The 24,865-nt window shown below is 37.2% G+C and overlaps 1 protein-coding gene across 1 annotated transcript in view; it reads right to left on the reverse strand.

Moving 5' to 3' along the window:
• LAMA2 (laminin subunit alpha 2) overlaps positions 1-24,865 on the reverse strand; it is a 338,729-nt gene that overhangs the window by 124,746 nt on the left and 189,118 nt on the right. The window contains exons 16-19 of the mRNA XM_066180303.1: positions 21,426-21,539; positions 12,937-13,064; positions 8,090-8,176; positions 1,794-2,005 (exon numbers count right to left, since the gene is read on the reverse strand). Coding sequence (XP_066036400.1) covers positions 1,794-2,005; positions 8,090-8,176; positions 12,937-13,064; positions 21,426-21,539 — 541 coding nt within the window. The remainder of the gene's footprint in view (positions 1-1,793; positions 2,006-8,089; positions 8,177-12,936; positions 13,065-21,425; positions 21,540-24,865) is intronic.

Here is a 24,865-nt window from a genome sequence, read left to right on the forward strand (position 1 = left end):
AAGCAAATCCATGCTTTGCAATACTCTTGGATTTGGCTTTTTAATAAGGAACAAAATTGAAAACAACAAAGTAAAGGCACAGTCCCTCTGATATTGTTGCTGCAGGGCAAACTTCATGGAAGTCAGCAAAGGAAATAAAAAATCATATGCAAAGAAGAAAACCCACATGAAAGGCAGAGAGTAGATGAATACAAGGTAACTGCAAGCACAAGGATATGAATACATTAGGGGGCTCTCCTTGTCAATGATACAACAAAAGCAAAGCTTGTAATTCAACATTAAATATGTATTTCTTTTGAATCTTTTTTTCAAATTGTATGTTTTCCAAACTCTCCTTTTATAAAAACACTTTCTCAAGGACCTGGCAGTACTGTGGAAATGGTCAAAGCATCAGTCCTATTGATGACTCAAGAATGGTGACAAGCTACTGGAAACTGTAATTTTTGAAATACACTTCTTAAATCACTTTACACACTTAATTTTGTAACTTATATGACATCATTCATCATAACCTGTTAATTTGTGGAGAGAAGAATATATAGGATTATCCAAGTTTCTTCTGGCATTGTGTAAATTAGGTACAGAAAGCATTAATAGTATGTCTTCGGGGTTATCTATGACTTTGTGTACATCAGTCTTTATTGCCCTTAGCTGAGAAATTTGATGATGTTCTGCATCTTATTAGCTTCCACACACTCTCTGGAGGTCCAACATAACCTAGGGTTTTCGCTTTTAGACTGCAAGTTGCTAACAGGGCAAGTCCTGGAAATGGATGCCAGTGCCTCAGACTTCTCCGCTCACAACACACACTGCAGACATGGTCCCCATGTTCCTACAAACAGAGCAGTAAGACAATGCCCCAGCATAATTTTATCCTGCTATAACACCTTTGTACTTAGTGGGGTTACTCTTGTGTTTATTATAATGGACCAAAAAGGAATAAATCCTTGTGACAATGAAATAAAATTCTCGGCTCTTTCAGGACAGTTTATAACTTGTTTTATTCCACTTCTCAGAATGTGAAGCAAGAATACATGAAGAATGTTTTTAAGTTAAAAGCACTTGTTCTGCATTCTGAATTGTGCCAGCAATGGCTCAGAGAGAGCCACTGCCTCCTACAGAAAGAAAAGCTCATGTTCATTCCAAATCTTTCATTTCCACTGAATAATTTTTGCAATCACTATGGGGAGAATGTGCTGGGGCTGGTAGTTGAATAATATGCCATTGCTCAGCTGAGAATTGGTAGCTTGCTGGAGTGTCAGGTATCTTCCTCCAGAGCATTTTAGAAAAATTATCTGGAGGTTTTAGGGTCTGATTGGCAGGTGGGAGAATCTTGACCTGCATGCAGCAGCACCTTCCAACTCTTACTGAGATTATATAAGTAGGAAACAGGTTACAGATGCTGCGAGAGCTGGACCCTGAAACTGAAACAGCACTCCCTCCTTTCAATCTTACAGGAGAACAGGATTTTTCTGGGCAGCTTATAGCATTTTTTAGTGAATAGTTTCTACTTATTTGTATTTATTTTTGTAGATATGACATTTAGTATAACCTTTTGCACCCACGCAATGCTCCATTGTTTTTTTTCCCGTGTCTGCTTCAACCAGAGATTTTTTAATAAGTTCTTCTTTCTATTTACTTTAAAGCCTCCCTTTCCAGATTCAGATGCACAGTATCATTATTAGACTTGTATTATTCTCTTGCTCACACATACAGTGGCACAGCCTTCCTCTCAGGAACAAAGTTATAGGATAGATCAATACTGTCAGGAGCTGTAAAAGTTCGTGACTTACGTTGACAGTTCCTTGCATGAAGAGCATCACCAAAATATCCATCAGCACACCTCTCACAATATTGGCCTGTTGTACCTGGCTTACATATCAGACAAGCACCAGACAAGCTGTCACAGCTGCCAGGAATAGAGAAGTCAAGGTTGTCATTACACTGGCATGGCTGGCATGATCCCCCTGGTATTAGAGGTTGTCCAAAATAGCCTTCTGCACACCTATGGTAAAAGACATCATCAGTTAGGACCCTTAAATAATCCCCTCATTAGAAAAACTTAATTCTGTTGCCTCCCTAATCACCGAAAATGATTTGATCTTCTCTCAAGTGTGTCTTAAGCATCTTTTTTCTCTCTTTCCTTATCTTTTTTAACAACACTGTAGACACAGTACCAGCTGAAATCCTGCCAGTTCTGCTAGTAATTAGACTTCAGTGGGAGAAAAATCTTGTCACTGGCACTGAACGTGAGACAAGGCATAGCAAGAAATCTAGTGGCACTCTAGAGGAAGGGGGGTTGGACTAGATGACCTTGAAAAGTCCCTTCCAATCCAAACTATTCTATGACTCTATGTTAGATATACTTTGTATTTCAGCACATGATGTATAGATATTCTGTACACAACCACCAGCAAGCCTGATGATTTTTTTTCCCCTTCTACCTTAAAAACTTCTTTAATTTAGAAAATCACCTTTAGAATTTGTTTACCTAACAAGATCCGCCCCCTGAATTAGATTTCCCCTGATCTACTGCATGGTTACATTTGCTTAATTAATGGATTTCTAATCTCTGTTTATGGGCGGGTAAACAAAAAGATTGGTCATTAGCACAGAACTATGTTGTTGTGTGCTATACCTTTCATATTTTAAGAGAATTGTTTGAAAATATCATATCATTTTCCACCTTGCCCACCTGCAATTATCTGTGAGTACCATGTAAAGCAGGTTAGTGAATCTGACCTAACATGAGTCTGTATTTAAAGAAAATTTCTACTCACCTCACAGCCTATTTCCTATTTATATTCTGGTCTCCTTTCCCTTTCTGTTACATTTGCTCACACTTCATAGTAAGAGCAACTTGTAGACAGTGAAAAAAAAGAAAAGAAAAAATTGCACAGTTCTGGCTAATGAATTTATTCATGTGCATATCAGATGAACTCCAATTAATATAAGGAAAACAGAAAGTACATAAAGTACATTGCACAAAGTAATTTTTTCCTACTACTTTAAAGTCAGTTTGAATGCAATTTTAATGTACACAGATATCCTCTCTTTTTCGTAGTAGCACTGGATAGCATGGTTGAGGAAAGATTTTGTGTATGATCCTAATACAGGAATGCAGAGCTCCACTATGCTGTCACTCATGTGTGCATCAAGTACATCCTTTTCCTTGCTTCCAGAATATCTCATAAAGTTTTTAATTGGATCCTAAGCAAAGCCATCTAAACATGTACTAAATATTAATCAATATCATTAGCAAAGACCAAAAAGATTATAAAAACATGATAACTGCGAGCAGGGAGGAAAAAATAGTGGGAACTTATAGAGCAGCTTTTTGTAATTTTACACAAAATATGATTTTTTCCCATTCTCTCAAAAGACCCACCATGCACACCACAGAACAATAATATGTATAAACAGTCCAGTGGTTTGGGTGCATGTAAGCACTCAGAACCATGAGTAAAATTTCCACAATCTAGCCCAATCCTGTATCAGAGTCATCTCTCAAAATCACCTTCTCATAGCAACAAGACATCAAAATCTTGTCATTAGAATAATTCAGGTATTTTATTTTCAGAACCTGTCATAAACATAGCAATTTATTGTATTTCCTGAAAAAGAAGAGATAATTTTTTCCTTGATGGAGAATATCTCAGCAATGACAGAAGACTAATTTTTAGCTTAATTTTGCCAAAATAGCTTGGCTTTTTTCAGTGACAATATGTCAGTTACAAAGACCAAGAATGTATCTTAACATGTAACAATTAATAGCCATATTTTATAAAAACCAGAGAGTATCTGGATGATTTATGCAGTTATCTTAGTTTACTAAAACCAGATTACATCTGAAGTTAACTCATACTTTGCTAATGTACTAGTGTTTGTCATAAATCTGTATCTTTGGTCCTACTAATCTATTTGACTTCACTTAATGTGTGTTTGTTTTCTTCTTTCCCTTTTATTTAGGGGTTAGACCTGTATTTGACAGCATTCACAGAAACCTATCAAGCAGTTCATGGAAAGAATACTCTAATGATTTGTGTGAAATGCACTGCTAATAATTTCCTTCTATTAACAGCAGGAGATCTCGATAACTCTGTATTCTTATCAGTTTACACTTTGATAATTAGAATTAGAAAAACCCACTTCCATCACATAGCCATATTTTACTTATGCATATATATCATCTCGAATCCAACTGAAGATGATCCTGAAAGTAGGGGTAAACCAGTGAAAGCTTAAAAGAGAACTGTGTACATGTATCTCTGTAAATTCTTCCTCCTTTTCTACCACTTCACCTGAAGTTGCAGGGGAAGATTAAAAAAGTCCACTTTCCTTAGTTCCATCTTTATTCCCTTAAGGACATTCCTACTTCAGCTTCTTTTCTCAGGTTCAAAGCATTATATATTTGGGAAAGTTTAGATTAAAAAACACCAATAGGCATGTGGCATGCAAAATTACTTTAATGCAATACACAAAATACATGTAAACATAAATGACTTCCAACTACAACATAACACCCCCGAGATTAAAAAAAACAAAAACAAAAACAAAACAACCCAAAATAGGAGTAAAAGCAGCAAAAAAATATTGTGTTCATATTTTTCTTTTCTACTCTCAAACACAAGTGTGCCTGTGAGTGACACTGCTTTTATTTAGCATAATTGGGGCCAAATAAAGGGCTACTGCTTAAAAATATGTGTATGAATTTGTGCTGGGCCAGGTCAGTATAGAGTTAATATTCCTCATAGCAGTCTATATGGTGCTTTGTATATACATATATGCAGAGAAAAGCAGCTTTTCTATATTATACATTTCTTTATATTTACTGGGGAAAAAAAGCCCTTGAGACAGAGTTAATTAAGCCTGCAAATCCAAACACTTTAAAGTCTGGAAATACTATTTTTACAGAGCCTTTGAAATTTATGTGCATTCAACCTGTGAACAAAATCAGGCAAAAGCCCTGTGGAGAAACAGCTTGTGAGCATGCAGGAAGATACCTTAACTCAGGTGCATAGCACAGATGTTATTGTTGTGTGACCAACTATAAATCTTGCATTTTCTAATGTCAGAATGCCTACCTTTTCAAGCTGCAAACAATCCTGCAGAACACATTTGTTGTGCCAAATCTCCTGAAATGTTTGACCCTTTTCCCATTAGTACTGCAACACAGACTTGCTGCTCTGGCACTAGTGGAAGAATTACATTTGCTACAAGGAGCAGCAGTTTGAAGCCACACTACTCATGAGAGGCTGCGGCTGGTGGCACTCTGTGCTAGACTAGAAGAATGGGGGAGGTGGGGGCAAGAAAGGACATGGGTGAGCTCACCCTTCTGCTCACACATGAGGGACACTGACCCTCCTTCTAGGAGGAAAAGGTCACTGGATCCATGCACATAAATCATGGAGTCCTGCAGGAAAAGCTCGACTCACCTATTTTGCTTCGTTTCCCTAGCAAGACTGTGTTTGGAAAATAGATATCATCATCCTGTGAATGTGCTGAGCTAAAAAGACAACCTTTTGTCATTCTCATACATCCTTTCTATGAAGTTAAGAGAATGTCCATCCTACCTCATATGCCTTTGGAAAAGTCAGCAGTGAGCAAAAGAAAAAAAAGAATTTGTTGGGGAAAAGCATTACACGGAAAAGCTGAGCTCCCTCTACAATTAGAGATATATATGATAACTCCCAACACAGTTTATATCTGCAATTATTTTGATGGTGTTATGAGCTGGACCCCTCTGAATATTGAGCAATTACAGCACCATTTTCCTGAGAGTTCCAGTGAGAGAAGTAGCAATTTTTTTTTTACATTTTACAAATCAGACAGATATATGTATCTCCCTAGGGGACAGAGGATATATTTTTAGGCCAAATAAGTACAGTGCTGCACACACTTCATGATACTTAGTATGTCATGATAATTTAGCATTGTTCAGCTAATGAATCACGTGGCTCAGATCACTTGTCACTTTTTAGTTACTAAAATGAAAGAGAATTTCATGTAAATTCTCTCAGCAATTATACAACCTTTGCTAATAGCAAAACGCAACATGCTTTCTCCTGATCATTACTATTGACAGCTACAGACATTTTAAAACAACTTGTTACAATTAAAAGCAAATAGTTATGTGAGCTTTGGAATTAATGGCCTAATTTCCAGTGGATTTATATCCCATGGTTACAAGGCTAAGGGCTGATGATTTGCTACAGGATGTTGCTACTGAGCAGGGAGCAACCCCTCAGGCTACAGCAGCACTTTTTCCTTGCCCTGTGAAAGTTTTCTTATGGGCAGAACATTTAGCAATCTCTCTTGTTCTCTCTCTATCTGTTTAATCAGGTGTGAGTTCACACAGTATTTTCCCCCTTAGCTACGACATGTCCTGATTTATTAACCTCTATTCAGCCACTTCTTTCCATGAAACCTTCGGGAACAATTATCATCTTTGAGCCCTCCTACCTTCAGCCAAATTTGGTTGAAATTGACCTACAAGGTGCAGATGACTTCGCAGGCAGACAGAGAGACATGCACAAAAAGATCACAGTAGCATCATTTCCTGAGGAGATCAGGCTAAAATCCAATTTAGCCATTTAATCAGACTCTGTCCTACTGCATCCAGAGCTTGGGCTCCACTCAGAAGCAGCACTTGTTGCTAATGGAAGCTGTCAATGACCCTGCATTGACAAACTGCCACCAAAGTGCTCTTGATGTGATTTATTCCTGCCGTCATTAACTTCACAGCCCACTAGCTGAAAGAAGGTGATGACTTCCCAGACAGACAGGAAAAGGCAGGCAGAAATAGCAGCAGCAGGATCAGACTCGGTGATGATGGGTGGAAACAGGTGACAGCCTGCACTCTCACTTCAGGACAGATATAGCACAACAGGAGATTTAAAAGGAAGTAGTTGTAAATTGGAAAGAGGGGACTATAGGGAGATCCACAGGTTTCTGCTTTTCTGGTTGTCTCTTACTCTTGGTTTATTCCTACTTCTCATCCCAGCCTGAATATTTTAAGTCTTCATTCAGAAGCTTTACCTTTTTTTAGGGTTTGCCTTAAAAAATCGTTCAAGTAGCTCATGGAAGCGCCAAATGGCAAGAGCCTACTAAGGAACACAAGAACCATGTTTCCCTGCCCCTTAACTGTCTAGCCAGGTGTTACACAGTTATCTGGCTCCCCAAACCCCTCTTAAAAAGTGTTATTGGCAGGGTCACAGGGGACTGAGATCAAGGAGACAAAGCCAACACTGATTCATCATTACCTCCAAACAGCTAGTAGAGGTCTCCTGGCACACTAACTGCTCTTGAAATCTGTTCCATCCATGTGAAATCCCAAGGGACCAAAGGCATGCAGACACAGTGGTGATATCCCTCATCTATGTGGTCTCACCTCCTGTGAAAGGGGGTTCCTGGGAGCTTAGCACTAGCACTCACACTAGCTCTTTGTTTCATTTAAATTCTCCACATGATCCTTTCAGCATAATGCCTTTGTAAAGCTAGCAATAACTGTAGGAAGAAATACGTATTGAACTTTTCTATGTATTTGACAAGGAGGAATTATCTTTTTTGTCATTAAAGCCCAGTTTGTTCTACTTGCTAAATAAAGACTGCAACAGAAAATGAGAAGCAACAAAAATGTAAAATATTCTTTTAAAAAAATAATTTAAATCTACAAATAACTTATTAGAAGAACTGTATTTTCACTGCATATTAATTTCTCTGAGTGAAGCATCAGTAATTTACTGGATATTTGAATCACCATGCTCTAAATTTTCAAATGACAAAAGAGACAAAAGGTTTACAAAAATCTCAGAAGAGTGACAGAAAAGCTAGTAGAAACTGTTTTAACAAAGACTCTCACTTATCAGCAAATGCTTCTTGGAAACCTTGCATTTTACCATGAAACAATAAAACAAGCATAAGAAAAATACACATTCATGGATCCAAGGAAAACGCACAGGAATTTTTTCAGTGAGCTTCAGAACAGGAATGTGGATGAGAAAGGGAGGTAATAAAAGGTAGAACAGTTCCATGTGATCAATACTTTTGTTTCAGGTCTCATATGACTAAAAGCATGGTGGCTGCTTACCTTTCACAGCGTGGTCCCACATAGCCAGCTGGGCATTCATCACACATTAATCCACGATGTCGGTCAAAATGACATGTTGGGCTAAAGCTGTGTTGTTGATGTTGAGAAAGAAGAGGGACAAGGAAGAAACATAAAGAAAAAATGGTTATCAACATAGTTCTCTTCCCACTTCAGAGACTGTTAATTTGCAAAACAGTGCCCACGAAAAGTGATTCTGGTCTAGGACACAGGGCTTAAGTTCGACTCCAGCAAATTGAATTTGGAATGACTCTGCTATTTCTGCGACACTGAATATAGAGCAGCGGATGGCAGCATCCCAATAGCCTGTTATTACGGGACTTGAGCCTGCCAGTGACTGGTCTGGATAGCATTAAAAAGGCAGGAATGTACAGCTGTTTGTTTGTGCCCCCCAGGGCCTAGCAAAACAATCTGTGCCATAACGTGGCCCCTATATAAATCTTTCTGAAGGACAACCGATTAAAAGCTCAGTTAACTTTGTGTATAGTCAGCCCTGAAAGGAACCCAGTGAGCAAGAAAGGGGAGGGGCAAAATGGGAAATATCTGGTACAGCTTCCCAGAGAGTGTATTTGAGTTAATCGAGTGCCAGTGACCTCAAGCAACAGGCCACACAGGCATGTTGAAGTTTAAGAATAGCTTCCAGACTAGAAAGTTTTACCTCCTTGTTACGGTCTAATTATTTTTGGCTGGTTTGGGGTTTTTTTCCTCTTTTTTTATAAATAAGGATAGTGTAGCCATTTGCAAGCTGCATATCCTAATGCCTGTGTTTAACTCTGAACTGTGTTCCTTCATTGTTAGCATTTTGCTTTCCATAATCTTTCTCTCCTAACACACTTTTCTGAAGAAACATCCTGACACACTAGAAGATACCACACAGAAGAGGCAATCTGTTCTTCTGTAATTCTGTAATGATTATTAGAGACAGAGACACATGAGCAACTTTATAAAGCCTCATTTAAATAATGGCAATCAATTCTGGCCAACTAAATAGAAAAATAGAAAAATGGGGAAAAAAAAGAAATAAAAGAACAGGAATAGGCACATAGTGAGGTGATCATTCAAAGGGGGAAAACAAAGCACCTATGTGGAAAAAAAAAGATACTAAATTATGTTTTATAACCTAGGAAAAGAGAATTTGAGAAGCAATAGAATTGCTCCAACAAAGACAGCAGAAGGAAGGTATATTCAAGGAAGCATGCTACAATAATTACAAATAGACATAATCCAACCTTGGATATATTAAAACAGGATATACCATGACAGTTTCTGAAAGTAATACGCCCAAGGAGGACAGAAAAGCCTAATTAGCATCATTTAATGTGATTAGCACCATTTAATGGTGACTAGACCCCATTTCTCAGGAGTCATCCACCCTGTGATCTATCCTCTCTTATTCTTTATTCTGTGTTATCCCACAAATATAGGAGACCGGTGAGAAAAATCTGGCAAAGTCAGGTCCAATAAACATAGACAGTTGCTGGGATTTTTCTCTTTCCTATGAGAATTATGTTTGTGTTATTTTGCAATGTCCTTTCCTTAATAATAGATTCACAAATGGATGAAGAGTTAGTTGAAAAAACAATAATTGTTCATCCTATTCTTTAATAGCAAATTCAAAAAAAATGAAAGCACACATTATCATTGAATATAATCAGCAGCACCTGACTTACTTCAAATAAGTTACTGCTTGTCAGTCCCAACCTCACTCTTTCCAAGAGCTTCATGGGAAACTTTGTAGAGATGCTATCACAGCTCATTATAGCATTGTACAAAATTGACTGTACCAAAGTTCCACCAAGGGCTCTGAATTTAATTGCATAAATTTTAAAAATAATAATGATAATTATTGTAAGGATGATAATGATGATAATGGTGATGATAATAATAATGATAATGTACTTATTATTAGTAAACAATAATGATGAATAGTAGAATTTGCATGTTTTAAGGGTTATGCTCAGACCTTGCATCCTTGATTTTTTCTGTGACTTAATAGTTGGACCACATTTCAACACTAAACATTAATATATTGAGAAATTCCCATCTGTGTGCTGTAAAGGAAATATATGATAGCAGGCTGAGAAGTGTTTATCTTCCTGATTATTGAGAATCTCATTACTCACTAGTGCTAAACACAAATGAACTGTGAGTATTGATTTGTCAAAACAAGCTTCAAAAAATTGTAGTCCCCCTCCTGATTTATCGTTGCCCTTTACAGTTTTCCCATATGGTAGCAACACTAATACGAGACAGGACACAGGATAAGTATGAATACACAGTATGGGTATGTATGTGGTAAGTCTGTGCTGGGAGATGGGGCATCCTAAAAGCTTCCTTGTGTGTTACAGAGAACATCCCCTGACAATATGTTGGTGATTTTATCTAATTCTCCAGGAAAAAATCAAAATTCTGAGACCAACCCGAATTCTTAGTTCATGTGCTATGAATTTACTCCTGACCTTCCCAGGCTGAGTGAGAGATCTTCTATTTCCCATTTCCAGTGACAAAGGATTCCTGCAAAAGTCTTTGCTACCCATATCAAATTTACGGCTACATCAAGAGAAGAGCAGTAATTATCCCAAACATCTATATTTGTTAGAAATTATGGGAAAAAAAAATCATCATTTCCTTTGTAACTTCTTGGGGACTAAGAATGTTAGAACAGTTTCTAAGAGTATGTTTACAAGAAGACATAGGATAAAGGAGTCACGTGTCCATTGGATAGACCATTTATAACATGGGTATTGGTTTCATCTGTATCACATAAGCACAAAAGAAAATACAACCCAGGATGCAAAAAACAAACTTAGACAACTTAATTTTAGTTTCCTGATTTGGCCAAGAGCTCTTTCCTGACATATGGAAAGTCATTTATGACTGTTGTGCTTCAGAAGGTACATGATTGGCTTCAGTGACTGCATATGGAAACTCTTGCCATTAGGAAACAGGAAAGGGAATTAGCAGTAGTTAGATCCACTGAAGTCAACAACAGAAAAACACAATCACCAAATCACTTCTACAACTGTTGGAACAGTTCTTCACTTGATGTGATATTGCTAAGAAAGAGTCAGGTGCTGTGGGAACAGTGAAGGGAGCTACTATAAACATCATAAATAAATGAGATTCTGATATAAAATATAAAAATTATTTCTAAATAGAAATATATCTCACAGGCTTATTACATGGACAATAGTCTCAATGCATTGGGAACTTAGTATTAAGCTTAGAAACTTATAAATGTCCTGTCATATCATGTTAGGAATTAAATACTTCAGGAATTAAAATCTATACATAGCTATTTATAATAATTTGTACATACAGTTAGTCACTTGGTCAGTTACTCAGAAAGAACACAACATTTACTACATCTGTACAGTGACGTGAACTTGGCAAAAGTTTGTGTTTCACATGAAGGTATCTGAATTATTTGCAAATATTATCCTTAGCATAAAAAACTCATTGTCAACTAAGTAAAAAAGCAAACAAGTATTTAGCAGCATTCAGGTAACACATTAAATATTTAAAACCTCTTTTTTTCTCATTAAAAAATTAAATAATTGGCCCAGATTGTACACGTCATGAGAGCTTGAACCTTACAGTGAGTTCTACAAAGCCAAGTATTGTCAACTTCAGGACTCACAGTTTCACGGTCCAAGGAACATTTATATTGTGTGTTCATTATGTACCTATTATATTTTTCAAGAAAACTATATATCAAAAAGGGGGCAGTTAACTTCAAAAACGGAAAGTAAAACACCCAGAACTGACAACTATGTAATCGAGGTCTCCAGGCATTTTGCCAATCATAACCTAAATTCAATCTATTTGACTTGGTTTGTTGCATGTCTGTGCAAGACAGAAATATGATAGTGTTTTTTCTTCTTTGTCAGCACAGTGTTCTCAAAAAAGAGAAACATAATTGATTACTGAGGCAAGGAAATGCCAAGTAATGAGAATGTCAGAGGAACCATGCCTGAGCAGCAGATATAATAAACCCATATATATATATCTAATAAAACCAACTCAAGAGCTGTGTTAACAGGAAGGAAGGCTCCCATTCTAGAATCCCCTGGAATTTCCGCTCATAACTGCTTAGACTATTCCTGCTCTGAACAGTGCATTTTTAATAGGATACAATGACACAGACAAGATTCAGAACAGTTTTATTCAACTATATCGTGTAAGATGCTTTTGGTACTCTGATTTTCCAGGTACTGTCTGTGACAACACCAAAGAAAAAATGTTCAAGCCACTTGTTCTATTAAATTAAGCAATGGAGTAGCACAGAGAAGCTTTTGTAATGAAGGAAGCTTTGGTTCTTAGATCAGAATTTTGAATAATTTTCACTTGTATTTTTATTTAATTAAACAAATTAACACTATTTTTTCTGAGATATGCTGACAAAATATTTTCACTTACAAGATCTAAGGATGAATTCAAATTCCAAACTAATCACAAAATGTGGACTGGAAGAAAGGGAAAAGTAAAAGCAGAAAAAAACCCAGAAAAAACCCAAATCTGCAAATTCAGCTTTAAAACTAGAAACAACTACCATTAAGGAGGACAGAAAAGCAAATGCTAGTTATTAATTTGAAAAGCAGTCATCCAAAATCTGCGTTGTTTTTTCTACCTTAGTCTCATCCAGCTTTTGTCTTCAGTTGCCTAGTTAAGCACTACGTACAATCGTAAAGATAAATGTTTGTACTGCAGAATATATTATTTGATTGAAAGTAGAAAGATGTATCAAGCATCCATGCAAAAATATAAATTAAGAAAACATGCAATTTACTAAGGGGAAAATTGCAATATGCAATAAATATACAACTTACTTGTTAGAAGGTATGTTTAGGGGGCAAGCACACAACTGACAGTCTTCAGCTGTCCCTTTAGTTGCATCACCATAGAAGCCAGGCAGGCATCTATCACAATATGAACCACCTGTGTTGTGTTTGCAGTCCTAAACAGAGGATATGAAGTACAAATTGACAATTAGGCAACTTGCATATGGAAAAAGGTCTGCAACATTTATCTTTATTTTCTGCTGCTTGTTGAGAAACAATTCTACAGGTTAGCTGTCACAATCAGTGCTTCACATGTTCTTGTGGATAACTTTTTTCCATGTAAAACAAAAAGAATATTTAACAGAAAACCTTTAAATTTACACCACACAACAGCTGTGTTACTGTTTTAGCTTGCTTAAAGCAAACTAAATTTCAAAGCAGCATAAGACAGGTTTAGTATTGCAGTCTTGCAACAGGCCATATTTTGTGACAAACTGTTTTCAGATGTTGACTCCGCAAATACAGCCTAGAAGATACAATTTATAAAAATGAATTATTACTTTTGACATGCATGTGCATTAGTTCATTTTACAAGGCATATGGCTAGCAGTATTTGTAAACAATAGCAAAATCTGAATTACTTAATTCTTATTTGTTAGAATAGAGTCAAGCCTCTATTTTGTGAGTAGGAGGAAAGACAAGTATACCATGTATAGGGTACTATCCAGCAGTTTGTGTTCATCTATGTGACTGCATAATAGGAGTGAAATTAAGCTGAGCATATGAAACGTACACTACAAAAATAGCAGTACTACATTTGCATTTTTGTATATAGCTTTTGTCTGATCTCAAATTAAACAGTCTTGTAGCAGAATGAAAATTGGTCCAGTGAGAAAAAGCTTCTTATGATGACTTGTAAGAATCAAGTTTAAAGAGTAATTACACTTTCTATTCTTCTTCCCTCTCACCATATAGGATTTAGAAATACCTCATAATTTCACAGAATCCATAATAGATTCAGAAAATTACTTTTCTGGTTTAATCTGTTTCCCTTCTTCATGCCACATTACTAGCACACCACACTATTCCCTTCACTGCTATTTTCCACAAGATACCCAAGTGTAACCCTTTCACAATGCAGAAACAGAGAAAGCAGTAGGAATGTTTTTGGATGTTAAATGCCAAATTAATGTGCTGGGTATGAACTGAAAAAAGGATTGAAAAAGCATATGTCAACTTCAAAAGGCCAAAATGAAAGCCGTGAGAGAATTTTTTGTTAATGGGGCGTGTTCTGCTGTGTTTTAGACTATGGGCCAGATCAAATTTTGAATGTTTCATCCAAGCTACAGCTTAAGAACTCTGGCGGTTTGGTTTTGTTTGGTATCTTTTTAAAGTGTGGGCACTTTCAAACCTAAGACTTAATTTAAAATTGTTTTTTAAGAACACTTTAAAATTATTTTATTATTTTAGTAAGTCACGCATGTGGCACTGATTGCTATTTAACAGCCTTACTGTCTGGAATACATAATTTATCCTCAATAAGGAAATAGACAATATTCTAAGGAACACTGATTCCTTCTGCACAGCTTACCAGGATTGTAATGATTTGTACAAAGCTTTTTTCCGCTGTGCTCTGCATCTGGGCAGCTGAAAAAACGCAATACCTTTTTTAGTCATGAGTGCACTGGCGTCAAAAGCATCTGCCTCCAGAAATACTGTTGTTTTAAAGAGTGTATTCTTATTGCTAGTGCATACAATCAGCATATATTTGAAATGAAAGCCTCAATCACAATACTATACTTTAACATAATTTGTGGATTGTGAGCTAATACCAAATTATTGAAACACTTAATCAATCAAAATTACAGCTTTGCAACAGCCAGCTGGGTTGAAATCAACTTCTGTAAGTTAACTAATCCATTTGATTGGTATTTTAAGCATTGACATTAAAAAAGAATCTACCAGCGAAACCAAAAAAGTAGCCAGGAACAATATGCTTTTAAAAGAAGATGTGACAAAAATAATTTAAGTGTTTCAAAAGAAAAATCCTCTGCAATTCAACTTTTTAACACATCATGTCAAATTATTTGTACTTTTTCTGAAAAATAATGGATTCTTCTTTTGTGATAAGTTTAGCTTTAAATATCCTCAGACATATCTTAACATTTTTGAAGAATATGAACACTTTATATGTCAAGGATGTTATTAAAATGAGAGAAGCTAATGTACTACTTTGAAGATTCACATCCCTTGCTGAGTGGTATTTGCAGGGTCTGCTTTTTAAAAGTAAAACACCTGAAACCTATTTTGTAGGAAAACATTTCTTGTTACAGAGACCTGGCTGCCTTCACTTTGTCAAAGTATTTTCTGGCACTTCAACATCAGTCACTTCTATGCACTGTGTCTAATCCTACACAATCCAGACCTCTGTGTTTAATTCCGCACAATCACAGAATGATAGAATATCCACTGCTGATAGGATCATCAAGTCTAACTCCTGTCTCTGTGCAGGACTACCCACAAATCACAGCATGTGCCAGAGACCATTGTCCAAACACCTCTTGAGCTCTGTCAATGGTGCTGTGACCATTCCCTGGGGACCCTGTTCCATTGTCCAACCACCCTCTGGGTAAAGAACCTTTTTCTAATATCCAGCCTAAACTTCTCCTGACCCAAGTCCAAGCCATTCATGCAAGTCCTGTCACTGGTCACTACAGAGAAGAGATCAGTGTCTGCCCTTACTCTTCCCCTGACGAGGAAGTTGTACCTGTCATGAGATCTCCCCTCAGTCTCCTCCAGGCTGAACAGATCAAGTGACCTCAGCCACTCATCATATGGCTTCACCTCAAGGCCCTACACCATCTTTGTAGTCCTCCTTTGGACACTCTAATAGCTTAATGTCTTTTTTATGTTGTGGCACCCCAAACCAGACACAATATTCAAGGTGAGGCTGCCCCAGTGCAGAGCACACTAGGACAATCCCCTCCCTTGCCTGGCTGGCCATGCTGTGTCTGATGCTCCCCAGGACAGGGTTGTCCCTCCTGGCTGCCAGGGCACTGCTGACTCATGTTCAACTTGCCTTGGACCTGGACCCCCAGGTCCCTTTCCATGGCACTGTTTTCCAGCCTCTCAATCGCCAGTCTCTACATATTTCCAGGGTTGCCCCATCCCAGATGCAGAATCCGGCACTCTTCTCTGTTAAGCTTCATTTGGTCGGTGATTGCCCATCTCATTAATTTGTCTGGGTCTCCCTGCAGTTCCTCTCCGGCCTCAGGGGAATCAACAGCTTCACCCAATTCAGTAACATTGGCAAACTTACACAGTACCCTTTTGAGTTTTGCGTCCAAGTGATTTATGAAGATGTTGAAGAGCACAGGGCCAAGGATGGAGCCCTGTGTTACCTCACTGGTGACACATTGCCAGTCTGATGCCACCTCATTCACTGTAACCCTCTGTGCCCAACCCATGTGCCAGTTGCTCACCCATTGCATGATGTGTTTATCCAGCTGTGTGCCGGACATTTTGTCCAGAAGGATCCTGTGAGAGACAGTGGGAAAAGCTTTACTGAAATCCAGAAAGATTACATTAACTGTCTGCCCTTGATCACCTAGGTGGGTTGTCATAAAAGAAAATTAAATCTGATAAGCCAGATTCTCCTCTCATGAAGCCATTCTGTCTGTGACTGGTGACTGCACCATCCTTCAGGTGTTTTTCAATACCTCACAGAAAAATCTTCTCCATAATTTTACCATACACCGATATGAGATTGACAGGCCTACAAGTTTCCATGCCATCCTTCTCGACTTTTTTGAAAATTCAAATGTTAGCCAGCTTCCTCTCAACTAGGATCTTTCCATATTTCCAACGCTGTTCAAAAATCATTGAGCGAGGTCGCAGGATGACATTAGCCAGCTCTTGGAGTATTCTTCGATGAATCCCATTAGGCCCCGTGTAGATCCAGTAGATACCACATTAGTTCAGGGCACACTGAGAGTTTAGCATGTTCACAGCCATGGTCCTTCAGCTCAAGGCACTGGGACCCCGTCAGCCCATCATCAATGCAAGAGACAAAGGCAAAAAAAAGAATTAAACCTCTCTGCCTTGCCGATATCCCTATTTGTGAGGGGACCATCTTCATCCTGTAAGTAAGCCAATGTTTTTCCTGCACTATCTCTTGCTATTAACTTATGAAAAATAAACTCTTACTATTGCCCCCCATATTTCCATCTAGCTTCAATTCCAGTTGAACTTTGGCCACCCCACTGCTCCCCTTACAGCAGTAATCAACATTTCTGTATTCTTCCCACATCACCTGACCTTGCTTCCACCTCATGCACCTTCCTTGTTTGCCTTATCTCCAAAAGAAGATCCCTGCTCAGCCAAGCTGGCCTTCTGCCTGTTTGACAGTCACCTTCTGACATTTTGGAATAGCCTGCTCCTGTGCCCTTAGGAGACAGTGCTTAAGAAGTGACAAGCACTGATTGTCCCCAGCATGTTCAAAAGCAATGAATCAATATTTAAATTTAAAAACAAACAAAAAAAGAGAACCCCACACACATAGAACCAAAATCTGAACATACCATACTGTGTATGTTAGTTTATCTGAGAAATAATGATCTTGTGTAACCTAGACTTGTCTCCCTGAGCCAGTTTGGACCTTACAGGACAAAGAACAAGGATTATGTATTATGTAGATGTGACCCAATCTGCCTGTTCTCTTCCATGATGCATTAAACTTCTTGCTAATCTGCCACATTTACAGATCAGTACTTTAAGTACTGAAGTAGACATGTCCTTCTAAAAATATTGTCAACACTCAAGAAAGATTTGTGCTTTCTTGATATCAGTTGGCTGAATCTCCGTTTGAAACTTGCCAAATGTGCAGCAATGGTTTTGAAAATCATCTGGTTTGAGCAATGTCTAATTATACTGAGATTATTTCCTTAAAGCATGCTTAAGCTTCTGACGTCTTAATTTCATGTTCATAGGAAAACTGTACTGGTTTTTTTTCATGTCATGAGACTTGGTATAAAATAGATCATGATCAACTTCTCTAACCTGCTCAGTAAATTATATCTATTTTCTTTTTATTTCCATGGAAATAGAGGTTGTTCCAACACATTGACCTAGTGGTTTGGTAAAATCCATGCTTTTTTTTTCACAGATCCATAGAATTTTTGGCCAGGAACAATTTTATGTCCAAATACCTATGCTTTCAATTCCAAAATCATTTCAATACAATGATTTCAATTGCATCTCACACTATTTTGAATTCATTAATCTTCTGTACCTCTTTTACCTCTGAACATCTTTCAACTTCAGTTAGACAGCCTCTGTGTAATTAGAACTGTGGGATTTATTTTTGTCCAAAAGTTTGGATATGACTCAGACCTTGTTCCCTGCAAACTTCCTTGCTGATGTTCTGGAGAGTGTTTTCCACCATTTCTTACCGAGTCAGCTCTCCCTTTTTGGGAGAAACCAAATGAACTTCTTTATGCCCAATATCAGGGAACCCTAAACTCACAGTGGAAACCACTCTGCATATGCAGCTGAGTATATATGAAAATAAACATTTAGAATAGAATGCTAGTGACAAAAATAAAGCCTTATACAGGGATTATGACAGAGTCCAAGATAGCACATGTGGCATGCTGCTGCCCTTCCTCAGGATACCTGTCACAGAGACAACCAGGGAAGTTGTTAAGGCCAGCCAAAGAAAGTAAGCCTGGGTGCCTATTTTAGTATTTTCCCAAGCTGTCTAGACCAGACAATGGTATTCTGCCTTTGGAAGCACAAATAAGCTCTTCCAGCATTTTAAAACTACCATAATGTCAAGATGACACAGACCATTCCCTTTCCTGGTGTAGCAATACAAGTGTAATCAGGATGCTGCAGAGGCTTTACCTATCTCCACTTGAGTGAGAGCCTGTACTGCATTTAGCTAGAACATATCATTTTGTTATGGCATATATGCAGATGGGTAAAGACATTTTGTCTCTCTGGTGATGAATACCGTCTAAGGAACATGACCACCAGCACTGACACTGCCCTCATCCTACATGGTATATGCTGTTTACACACAGAGGAATACAATATGAAAAGTATGCCACTGGGGACTGCCCAGTTAGGGCAATTTAAGCATATGTTTGGGGAGAAAGATCTAACTTCTCTGGGCTTACTAACAGGAACATAGTATCCTGCAGTGAATGAAACACCTTGAAATGTGCTTGCTTTTCACAAGGTTTAGGTTTAACCAGTCTCCTAAAGCTACTGTAAATGTGTGTGTGTAATAGTACAAAAGAATATTTCTGAATGTTCCAAATTGCCTTATGCACCAAAGCAGTTATGTATATCACAATGGTAACGAGAATGAGGTATCGTGCAGCTCTCTATGGCTGCTGTGGGGATCAAAGGGCTTTGCAGGTTACTGCAAGATATACGTTAAAATGAGCTTTTTATACAGGCCTGTGTCGAAGCAGATGATTTGAGCTTTTATCATGAGTCAAAAACACATTTCAGCTTCTTTTCAACTACATTTCAAAGCTAAGGAAGAGCAAAAAGAAGTATCATATCAGTAAATTAGGTGCCTAAATTGTCTGTTGTATTACTGAAAAAAACACCATGAATAATAATAAGGAGGCCAAAAGGCTGTGTAAACCTCAATAGAAAGAATGCCTTTGATGTGAAACATTTCTCTTTTTCAGCATTCAGACTTCTCTCTCTTTCACTTCAAAAGGCTTATGATCCAAATTGAATAGCAGCATTTAATAGCCTGCATGGATACTAACCGATCTGACTTACAGTGCTTTCAAAGTTGTAAGAAAATCCAGAACTGATTTTAAGCTCCCTGTGCGCCTCTTCTCCATAGCCTGATCTAGTATAAGCTACAGAACACATAAAATACAGAGTGCTTGATAACGTGTGTAGATGAAAGTGCATCTTCTGCTGGTTATTTTCCACTTTTCCTTGTCAGTGCTGTCTTATCTTACACCAGCACCCTTGAAACATCAGAAGGGGGAGCTCCACCGCCTGAGTCAACAGTTCACATCAGCCAAAAAGCACGAAAAGCATTAAGCAACCTACGTGGCCTTCTCTTTTATCCAGGCTGGTGCTACAGACAAAAATAAAAAGGGAAGCTGTGCAGGGGCTAAAACTTGAAGACACAGAAGCCAACAACCTCAGAGCGTATATCTGGCTATGTACCCCTAAGCAGAATAGTCAACAGTTATGGCATACCTTAAACAAGATACTTCCTTCCTTTTCTCTCCGTTTAATTGATTTTATCCCACACGGATATTATAAACATAGAAGCTGGAGAATACTGCCATTTAATGCAAAACGAATTTTTTCAGGAAACACAAATCCATATTACCCTAGTGATAAACATTTTCACCGAGTATTAAGTGGAAGATTCAAAACATGACTGTCATGTCAAACATGTTTTTCATTCTAGGTACTTCTTTGAGGCTTACAGTATAATTAAATTGAGAATAATTTTAAGCTTCTATTCATGAAAAAGCAATTTGAAAAATCCACTGATCCACACATTAAGGGTATCTCGTTTTGCACTGCAATACAATTAAACATCTTCTATGAGCAAAACAGGAAGAACAGTAATAATTCTAAGTGCCAAATTATATTGGAAAAAGCCTGAATTTTCATTCTTGCATTTTCCCAGCAGGTTTTTTTTTTTTAAGGAAATAAAAGGGAACATTTAGAAACATGCACATTACAGAGTCTGCTTGAAATTCTGCAGGGAAATGAGAGTATATCCCACTAAACTGGCACTGGCTTAAATAATGCTTCTGCAAGACTAATCAAATTAGACATGTTGTTTCAAGCTTCATGGCATGTCAGACAATATAAAACTAAAAATGCCCTTGAGTCAATCAGAAAAGTATATTCAGCATAATTCACCCATTCCAAAAGGCTACTGAGCAGGCGGGAAACAGTGATGTGCTGGTAGGCTTACTATGGATATATCACAGATTTAATTGCTGATTTTAGTAGGTAACCAGATAAATTCTCTGTAGTCTACAAGAAAAAAAAAATCTGATGTAGGTAAGATTATATGGTTTTATTGTTTTTATTATTAAGTGTTCTTTCAGGGTTCACTGTGAATTTAGAAGATGGAAGACATTAACAATATCTTCTCATCAAACTTGAATAGAATTTACAAAGTCACCTGCTACATACTAACAATTGAATATACTCCAAGAGACAAATGGGAGGGGAAGATAAATCTTGCATGAAAAGGTATTCATACAATTTGCTGCTTTCTGCATGCCATACCTTAAAACTACTGTATTTTAAAACATAGATCCTATGTGATAAATAAAATCTTTCCTTTTCTAAACTGTTAAAAGACACCATATCTTGGTAAGAGGGGATCCCTAACCTCAACATAAAGATCTCTTCGGTCACTCGCTGGCTTTTTTCTTCTTGATTATTCCAGGTCTCAGAGATCACTAATTCAATTGCACACGTATACTGGATGGATGTTGGCCATGTCCACTGTTTCCCGTAGGGACACTCACCAGGCATGCTCCTGTCATGTCATCACACACATCTGCATGACCAAAGCATGTGCACGGTGCGCAGACTCCACCAAAGATTGTGCCGTTCACACGCCTGTGTCGAGGCCAGCATGACTGCAAGAAAAGTTAGATTAAAAGTTAAACTCTTGGTTGAACAGAGGAAGGAATGGGATTTTTAAAATTTTGTTGGATTTGATGCTTTCACACGCAACAAACATACTTGCCAAATGAATAAAAATACCAACATTTCTCTAGAAAATTCTTCTTTCTGGTGCTGTGGCTTTGCACTGACCTTAGCCTTAGCAGCAGGTGTGAGATTAGAGGAAGCCTTAACTTGATCATTCTTCTGAAATGGTAAAATAAAGCAGAGAAAGGAAGAACTGAAATATGACAGCATGAAAGCAAGTGGTACAGACTGAAAAACAGCCAGAAGGTGAAATGCTGAAGGAGAGAAAAGGAGGAAAAAACCTCAAAACAACAAAAATGTTCTCTGAGAAGTTCAGGCACAAAGAGCAACTAAAATACCATTTACTCGTGTTAGGACTTCAGCAGAAGGCTACACTGAAATAAAGCACAGGCTGAAAACAAGGCTATAATTTTATTTACGAATTGTGCTCCTTAAAGGATAGTAATTTCCCTTCAAGTAACTGCTCTGATTTTTAAATTTTCTTTTTTTAAATGCAAAATTCAAATCAGTATTAAATGCATTGCAAGTAATTTTGTAGGAAAGCTGACACCATACAACTGTGATTCATCAGTGAAAATTCAGCTACTCTATTTGCTCATAATAAGACGTCAAGCAGCAGTCTACCTTACTATATGTCTCACAAATGGCTTTAGAGTTTTACAAACTATCCTTCCACAGTAAGATTGCTCATGTGATCCAATAATTTTGTATAAGATAAAAAAATGCATTACAGATTTATGACTTTCAAAAGCATCTGGATAATACAAAGAGAAAGTTTTGCACTGACAGAATACTAGAATATAATTTAATAAAGAAAATCCCTTCTTGTTCATATATACTCTCCCAAAAGGTAACAGACTCTTCTTTAAAAAAAATAAAGATGTCCCTTTTTATCCTACTCTTGAAAAATTAAAAATAATCTAGGGATTAACTGAAATTATTAAAAAAAAATCCAAAACCTGAGATATTATCCTTATTTTTCCTTCTTTGCACTCCTGGTTACACATTCCTAAAAAAACCCCAGTAAATACAACAGCTACAACAACAACAAAAGCTAGAGTTATAATAGAGCTATAAAATCCAAACCCTAAAAACAGGTTATAAGAAATTGCTGTATTTTATTTCTGTGGCATTAGATGCAAGTGGTTTCTGCATAAATCTATAAATCTTTTCTCTCTTTTGGTGACTCAAAATTATCTCTTGTGCCCAGATACACTCAATATTGCTCAAGACAAGGCCCCAAAAGTCACTAATTTTAACAGCTTAGACATGAAATATTAATAGCAGGGCTCAGAACAGAACTAAAATATTACAGATTGAGATCTTAAGGAAAGAAATTATGTATCATTCAACAGTCAGGAAAGTTCTTGACCAGCATAGTGATGCAAGTTAAATACAAATCCTTCTGTAGCAGAAGTAAAAGAGTACAGAGAATGGGAACAAATCTGAGGGAGAAGAGCAATTAGATGTGAAGATGTTGACAAAAGCAAGTAAATTTCATGAGTGAAGCAAAGTAACTATCAGAAAAGGGTCCACTTGGTATTAGAAATTTAAAATTTGATCTGCTTTACCTGTGCTCATGAAATTCTGTCTTCCTACATATACAAAAATATACAACTTTTATTTGGCCAGACTCTTGTAAAAAATAAATTACAGATTTATAAAAGGGAAAATCTTAAAAGAACATAATTTATATGGCTGTCTTTGGAAGACTGATCATGTCAAAACATTCATAGCATGAAAGTAAGAAAATAATAGTTGTGTTTAGTGCAGCAGCATCTATGCCAGGTACCACATCATTATGCGGGAGACAAATACATACATTAAATTAAATAATGATGAGAAAATGGAACTGAAAAACTGCACAATATCAATAAAAATTACACTCTGCTTGGTAGAAACCAGTCGAAGTAAAATGTTGAACAGGCTGAAAGTATTCAGAAGAAAAATGGTAACTGGGGGAAAAAAAAAGACATTTTCAACTTCTCTTGCCATACTTTCCTAACTACAGTCTGTCAGGAAATCTTAAATTTCACCTTTTTTATTTCTATGTCCTCTAGCATGCATAGAAATTTGCAACTATATATGTGTGCTTTCTCTTGTGGAATATGATTTTAAGTATGTATCAAGTTTCAGGGACTGTTTATGATTGAAGAGAAGGTTTAACACTGAAGGACATAATGTTGGACAAACAATTTCAGCAACACCAGGACAAGAATTCTACCCAAGCCCTTCAGTTTCTACAACAAAAGTAGATACTGATATATCTGCAATAGGGCTTCCCCAATTACTGTCTTGCTTAAATCTGCACTGGGAGAATAAATGGACAAGTGAAAGAAAGTGTGAAACACAGTGATACTGCATGTAGCATTTTTCTCAAAATAATTGAACAGACAGACAATGGCTAGGCTTTAAAAATTATTTCTCAACTGGGGTAAAAACTATTCTCCTCCAGTTATTTTTCCATCTATACCATTTTGGAAGTGATAGGAATATCCATTAATTCCTTCAGGCCTTCCTTCTACATTTGTTTATCTAGCCCCAGCAACAAACCACCACACTTGGCATGAGACTAGACTCTAAACCCTAAATATCGCATATAAGCATGAAAATTTTTAAAGAAAAAGAGAGTTGACAAGCAAATGCCTAGAGTGCCTGTGTAAATGGCATACTGTTTGTAGTTTTGTGAAGCAGAGCATCTTGGTGTTTGAAACTATTTCCTTAAAGGCAAAGCTTTTGAAGAATGTTTTTTGGCTTCTATTTACCCCAAGCTATGCCCACGTGAGGTAGTTAATCATATGTATACTTGTATGAACACATTTGGTGTGAACTAATGAATTTGTTAGGGAAATGGGTATTTTTGTGAGCATGTGTCTGCATTATTGTCTGTTACAGGAGCAAAATAAAGTGACACAATCCTCAGAAGAACACATGCAATTCTCAACAACTCCAAGGCAAATGGCAAAGCCCTGGGAATGCAAAAGAAGAAACTCAACCCCACTAACTCAAATAAATTAATCTATCTTTGTTTTGCACAGGTCTGATAACTGCCATTTTCCTTCTAGTTGTATTCATCCATTTGTATTATCAATTGGCTAAAGAGTACAAATATTGTTTCCCCTTCCTTTTTATGAGCCAAAATGTCTTTTCATAAATTAGAAATCTTCACAGAGGTGTAAAAGTTCAGATTTTAAATATTATCAGGTATAATAAAACATTACCTGGAAACAAAGGTAACTAGTCAAGCCATGGC

This window comes from Chamaea fasciata, unplaced genomic scaffold (assembly GCF_029207755.1).
Source record: "Chamaea fasciata isolate MVZ Bird 193981 ecotype frontalis unplaced genomic scaffold, bChaFas1.0.hap1 SCAF_3, whole genome shotgun sequence".
NCBI lineage: Eukaryota > Metazoa > Chordata > Aves > Passeriformes > Sylviidae > Chamaea > Chamaea fasciata.